Raw genomic sequence first — 7,112 nt, 5'->3', positions numbered from 1 at the left:
AAAGAATCTTTCAGCTCCTATGTTGTGACACCAGTGATATACAGAGTCGTGTTTCTGCTGTGCTTTTAAAATGGGATCAGAGATGCTGGTTTGATTGGCCATTACTAAAGTCAGCCCCGCCTCCACCTGCTCATGATGCATTCCTCCCACTAATAATGTATTTAGCCTCTCTTCTACATTGTGCCTGGCTGTGTCTAATGCTAAAAAGAGCCAGCGGCTAGCTCTTTGGCATTGTCCCCCATCATGATTTCTGGTCTTTACTTTAAACTAAGCTAATATAAACTAAGCTAGCCTAACTGTGTCCCAACTATACCTTCATACATACATACAAGATTGGTATCTAATCACCTCAACTAACTGAGCAAAAAAAAACAGCAAATAAATATATTTCCCAAAATGCCTAACTATTCATTTACAAAACAATAAAAATATATCATATTTTACTATCTTATAATAATCTTTATAACTAGTTTATCATCAGAAATCTTATTTACCAGCCACACCTGCATGACACTGTTCAGTCTGTCCAGTCAAGCCCAGTAATTCCCAAGACAAACCAGTTGCATCTGATCTAGTTTAAGCAGTTTTTCAGCAGTTTGAAGATAAATGTGAAATGCTTGCTCACTAATTCTTCATCACTGACATGACATAGTCATCAGAAATATAGCAGTACTATAGCAATAACAGGTGCTGTCGGTGTTTTTGGTCTCAACAGCTAGCTCATGCTGACTGTCTATAAGAAGAAAATGTATGTCTGCCTTGAAGGGGTAGTCAGCTGGTGCACTGACTGTTTTGAGCATCTAAGCCCTGCCAGATGGCTCCTTGTGTGGGAAGATCAGAGGCTAATTCTTAGGTCTTGGCTAGCTGCTCCCTTGGAGCCCACTGTGTGCTCATTAGCTCTGCTTAATACAGTGAGGTGAGAGGGCTGTGCAAACCCTGACTCCCTCATCCTCTGATTCATGTACCTGGCTCTTCACCACCCCTTTCATCTGGCTCACTGCATGCTGACTGTAGGAGCCAAGGCCAGGCCTAACTAATCACAGCCAGATTAGTGCCAGTCATGTGCCTTGGGGGGCTTCATTAGAGCTAATCTTTACCACTGCTGGTCCTGAATAGCGGGTGAGTGTGCAAGACTGTACAGCATGTACAAGAATGGGGGTTTGTGTGCATATGTGTATCCTCTCTAGCAGAGATTGTGCAGCTCACCGGTTTTCCTATGCTACCAGGGTCTCCGAGAACACCAGCACGTCCTTTGTGTCCCTAGAGGGCAACAATCAGGATGGTGTCATAACAGTTTTGTAATAATGATTGATGCTGAAAAGACTACGTTATTTCTTCAGGTTGACTTGAAATAGATTACTTGCCTTGACTCCTTGCAGTCCCTGGGGGCCTTTAGGTCCTGCTGGACAGTTAATAGGACACTGTTGTAGAAAGAATGAAATGTACAGATTATGAAGACTGAAGTTTTGTCAGAATAGATTTCCATGGAAGTGGATGCCATAAGATCTTTACCTGGAAGTCTGCACTACCCTCATCTCCACCAAGAAACATGCCTGGAGGACCCTAGACAGACAAACACATAGATGGAAAGATTAAGCCAGTCACCTGGTCACAGTTGGCAGACCGTTTCCTCTTCTCCACTCTCTCTCCATCTTTCCTTCTCTGTTTATAGCTTGAGTTTGAAAGTAAGGCATCCCTACAGGGACTGGTGTATTCCTGCTACAGTCAGATGTAACAGCCCACTGATCTAATGGGGGTTTATTTACCCTAGGACGGCACTAAAGCTAAACAAATACACTCCCCTGGGCTGGGAACAGCACTTTCAATGAAGAAACCACCCACTTCTTGGAACCATTCAAAGATGCACACAAGAAAGTACATACACCATTTGGAAAATAGTACTGTTTGTGGTATCTTTTACTTAGTGTCTGTTGGGAACTGTACAAGCAGTACTGAGCTCTATCTGTGTTATCATACAGTATATTTTAAAAACACATTAATTGCTGCTGCGGAACAGATCATACATGTGACAAGTGTTAGTAGATATGGGGTCAACTTTGCTTTATTTTTACACTGTGATATTCTATAGGTAGGTAGGTAGGTACTTTATTGATCCCACAGTATAGGTTAACTGCAAGTAAACTGATATAATAGGCAAGTAGACTGATATAATAGGCCAATGAGATGCCGGTAGCTCATTTACAGTATCTCTCATTGTGTCTACAGCGAATCTCACCAGTCTCATTGAAAAGAAACATCTTTTCTATGGATAAAGTTTACATTTATCCAAGCAGCACAGTTTTATTCACCATTTGTCCATTGTTCTTATTAGAGCTAGACTAATAAATGTGATAGGCTATTATATCAGTCAGTCTTAAAATAATTGGTTTTGGCATATACTGTACACATCCAGGCTAATATAAAAATAAATTACAACACAAATATCCCAAAGATTATGTTGCAATTGCATTGTTTGTCCACCAGAGCTCTGTTAAGTTTATTTTTAAACTGTAGTTTAAAATATCCCACTCAGGACCTATCTTAGTCACAATTCTTAAAAACAAACAAACACAACAAAACATAATCATTATCAAAAAAATATTTTCTTATGTGAGTTTATGTATGTATTTTTGGTAATAAAAGTGACTTCCCACTGCTATATCCTGTTAGCCTAAAAATCAAGTACTGTTTGAACTACTCGGGGAGTATAGCATGAACAGAGGATGTTCCTGGCCATCCTCCTGTTTGTCCATCCCCACCACAACATGATACTCCATAGCACTTCAACCTCTTGATTTCAAGTTTCCCAGAGCCAGGTTACCTCTAAGATCTTCTTTGTTCCATTAAAAATCTGAGAGAAAGATGACATATATTTAAGATAACCAGTCCTGGGTCTGCACTTACTGGCTTGCCAGGAGGTCCGAGAAGTCCTGGAGGTCCAGGTGGTCCCAAGATGCCCTAAACAAAGTGGGGAAAGGAAAGAAGCTGTGAGTAAAAGCCAAAAATGAAATGGTTCTGCCAGCTTACAATGGTCATACCTTCGGTCCAGTTGGTCCAATTTGACCAGGAAGACCGATTGGCCCTGGAATGCCCTAGACATAGACACACAGAGTGCAAGACAATACAATGTCTATACTTCCTAATAGCCACAAAATTTTTTCCATACCTTCTGACATGAAGTGATAAACACATGACTCTATTATACAATACAAGTTACTTACAGCCAGTCCTGGAAGGCCAGGTCCCTGTACGGATAGAGGTGAGAAGGGGCTAAATTACTGTATAACAGGTGAAACCATTCTGTCAAAATATCAGTGAATGTTTGCAAAAGCCAATTAAAAACAGCAGCAGTAATTCTGTAGTAAGTGTGTACAGTGACAGAGCAAGAAAAAAACTAAATACTCAAGAAGACACAATCACCTTATGTTTACTCTGTCTTTTGGTTGGAAATATTTATAAACAATAATTAAGTAAGAAAGCCTTCTTGGAGGGAGAACAGCTTGAGGCAGCTGGGTGTACAAGCACAGGCCCAGTCAGGATGCCTGTTACTGCTAAACAAAGGATTTCACTAATGGTGCTACATTCAAACATGGCACTGGATGACTCTGGACTTAATGTCTGAATATATTGGATGATGTGTGATAGATGGACAGAGAGCACCACCTAGTGGTGTCAGACTGGGTTACAGATGGTGTGTTTTTATGCTTCACTGTTGAACTGGCCTTGTATTTGCCGGTGGCCATAAAGTTGATGGTAGCATTTAATGATACTATGATCATAAAATATGGATTATTTAGAGCACATTTCGTTATCAAGAGTGGTATGTAGGAATAAGACTCATGTCAGTTGTACATGGAATATGCCACACCTGGTAGTGAACCCGACAAGAGAGCACAGCTGGCAAGGTATTCAGACATTTAAAAAAAAGACTCAGGAGGTTGTCTTATGAGACCACCTGGGCTACAGTATATTTGTTAGGAGACTGACTAGGCTTCAAACAATACCTAATTCAGCCAGTCATAAGTCATTTCAGAAGCATCATGTCAGCTTTAGGAGATAAAAAAATATATATTTGTCATACTTTAAATAAATAAACACTAAAGTTGCAGATGCAGTTTTGAGGTACTTGAGTATATCAATTTCATGCCACTTTATATTGCTACTCCGCTACATTTGAAATAGATATATTGTGCTTTTCTTTCTTTTTTTTTTACACCACTACATTTGTCTGGCAGCCATAGGCACAAGCTATGCTTCAAATGTAACTTTTTGAACATATAAAATGTGATGCACTAAAGATTAAATCAGTGGTTCCCAAACTGTTTGGCTTGTGATCTCTTACAGAAAAGCAGTGCCTGGTTTGGGCTCTGAGTCACAAGAATTTGAATGCAACACATTTACTTGCACTGCAGGTTTTTAACATTGTTTTACTGGAACAATTATTCAAATAAAATTGGAGTAATTCCTCCACCACTCCACATAGTATAAGATATTAACATATCTTCTTTATAGTAGAAAAAAAGTGATAGATGATAAACTGATTTACTTACAGGGGGCCCGGGCTCGCCACTTGGTCCAGGTTGACCCTAAAGACAACAGAACAGCAAAAGACTAATAAAAATAAATGAAGGCAATGTCCCCAGGACATGAGATTGGCTAACATGGCACTCAGCACTGAAGGTGAAACAATAGTTTATCTCTGACAGAAAATCTTGAGACACTGGGATAAGCAGGGATCAGTATCATGCTCCACATCACTAGGACAAGATAAAGAGAATGTGACTTGTTTGAGGATCATGCTTTCCAGAGAATAGCAGAAAAATGGTGCACTTGTTCTAATCATCTTTTCAGGTGGTGGATGAGACACTTGCCTTAGGGCCAGGGCTCCCAGTAGGACCTCGATCCCCCTTTGCACCAATCAAACCCTGTAGATAGGCAGAATGAAATGAAACCAGGCACTTAAAATAGACATTGTGGGGGTTAAAAATGAAATTAGCAGTTATCATTGTGCTTTCCACAGGCTTTCCTCCGATTTACCTCCCATTAGGGCAGATCATGCATTTGACTGAAGCTGACACTGTTCTTGGAAGTAATTAGGAAACAAACTTGAGATTGAGATTCCAGGGCAGATTACTGGCTAATCTCTGAGGAATGCATCTGTGTGTGAGTTTCTGTTAGCATGTGACCACTCAGTTCACCTCCTCTCACAAGTACTGACCTTCAGAAAGGCTACATCACTATTGCTATTTGGAAATTTCATTCCTGAAGTTTAGAAATCATTGAAATCTACTTGATTTTATTTCTCTTACAAGAGATTTAATAATGTAAATGCAATCAGTGAGGAATAATGGGTGTTTGTTCAATCATCTGTCAAAGGGCATTTCTAGGACAGAAGCAGTGAAATAAGCTTTAATTACTTAATCATCATAATTATGAGAAACCAATATTTAGGAGTTCAAGGATCAGCGCTGCACTTCTGTTATTAGACTCTTCAAACCCAGCATACAGAGGGAAACTCTAAACTCCTTGATATGAAAATAGCTCAGCATGTACAGCAACTTAATATACTGTCTAATGACCTGTTCTTGAATAAGAACATCTTGAATTGTAAATCAATTATCAGAGTAAGCACCAAAAGCCTTAGAAAATGCTTTAAATAATACATTAAAATGAAAACAAAAGATTAGTTTGAGGATTGTTTTGATGTTTTTAGTGTCATATACATTACAATAATGTAATGCTATGCTGTGTATTCAACATTAATTATCAAAGCCCATCGTTGAAGTGTTACAAGCACAAACACATTTTCTACATCATAAGAGCTCTGCAAAAATGGACTACAAATCTCCCAAGTGGGAGTTGTTTTGTCAAGCTACCATATTCAAAATCAAGAACCAACTATCTTATCAAGAATTAAATATCCTATTGACATACTATCCCACGTCTCCATGACGACATTGTAAACATGACGCCCACCGAGGCGGTCGTGTTTACGCGTTCCACTCTTGAATGCCGGCTTTTTCTTCGTTTTCTTCTTTTTTGTGTGTTTTTTTTACTTTTTCTGCAGTGCACAAATGTCATGCACTGCTAACATACAACAGACAGGCATTGCCAACTCACACAGCCACTGGGAATTTACTGGTTTCATACCACCGGAGCTACAACTCATTGTCCGCTCCCGCAACGACTACAACCACCATCACCCTGGAGCCCCCGGAGCACCAGGCACAAGCGAGCAGGCTGAAATCAGGAGAGCGACCTGGAGACGGAGAAGCAAGCGATGCAAGCGCAGGGGACTCCATGCTAGGCTATTACCCAGCCTCTTCATAGCTACAGTCTCTGGAAAACAAACTGGACGAGCTAAGGGCTAGGATTACAGCATAATGGGAAATCAGAGAATGCTGTGCTCAAATTCTCACTGAGACTTGGCTTTCTGACAGAGTCCCAGATTCCGCGATTCAGAAGGCAAAAGGAGGCGGTGTGTGTGTTTATCAATAACTTGTGGTGTGGTGATGTACGCACTGTTTATAAGTACTGTTCGCCAGATAGAGTTTTTATTGCTGAAATGCCGGCCCTACTATCTAACCAGAGAGCACAGTGTTAGGTTATTTCCTAGTTAGATAGATATTCATAGATTTGTTGTCTAGAAATGTTTAGTGCAGACAGATTGACTAGCTCAGGCTGTTAACTGTTCAGTAATGGGCCTGCAGTGCAGACTGCAGGCAGGTCAAGGTTACAGGCAAAGAGCTGTTGGTGTAAACTGTAATGCTAGTCTTAATATTTGTCTTAATGTGTAAGGTTATGTCCAATTGTTTTAGATACACACCACGAAAACAACAGTCACACACCTTGACTTTTCCTCATGTTTTGGCTAACATTAGAGTCAGCTGCAAGCTGGCTTATCAGGTGACGTCACGGTCTTGACGCCCTGCGTAGCATGGGCTAGCCCAAAAAATGATTAAGATTATATAGGTCTCATTGAGAGTTCCTGGTTTAAAAGAACCGGAAGAAGCTTCATAGAGAAATAGTAGTTTATAACAGTGCTGTGTTTTTAGCTGCTGTGTATTCTTAAATAATTATCTTCTACACCACACAAGTAATATACTAAAGAA

General features: G+C 40.1%; 1 protein-coding gene across 1 annotated transcript in view; it reads right to left on the bottom strand.

The window, feature by feature from the left end:
- Positions 1-7,112, bottom strand: part of col9a2 (procollagen, type IX, alpha 2) — a 31,900-nt gene that overhangs the window by 18,963 nt on the left and 5,825 nt on the right. Inside the window, 8 exon segments of the mRNA XM_020586401.1 lie at positions 1,207-1,260; positions 1,365-1,421; positions 1,513-1,563; positions 2,905-2,958; positions 3,039-3,092; positions 3,222-3,245; positions 4,551-4,586; positions 4,872-4,925. Coding sequence (XP_020442057.1) covers positions 1,207-1,260; positions 1,365-1,421; positions 1,513-1,563; positions 2,905-2,958; positions 3,039-3,092; positions 3,222-3,245; positions 4,551-4,586; positions 4,872-4,925 — 384 coding nt within the window.

This window comes from Monopterus albus, unplaced genomic scaffold, assembly GCF_001952655.1.
Source record: "Monopterus albus unplaced genomic scaffold, M_albus_1.0 scaffold404.1, whole genome shotgun sequence".
Taxonomy (NCBI): domain Eukaryota; kingdom Metazoa; phylum Chordata; class Actinopteri; order Synbranchiformes; family Synbranchidae; genus Monopterus; species Monopterus albus.
Note: the sequence above shows the minus strand (reverse complement) of the source record. Positions and strands in the feature narration are given on the sequence as shown.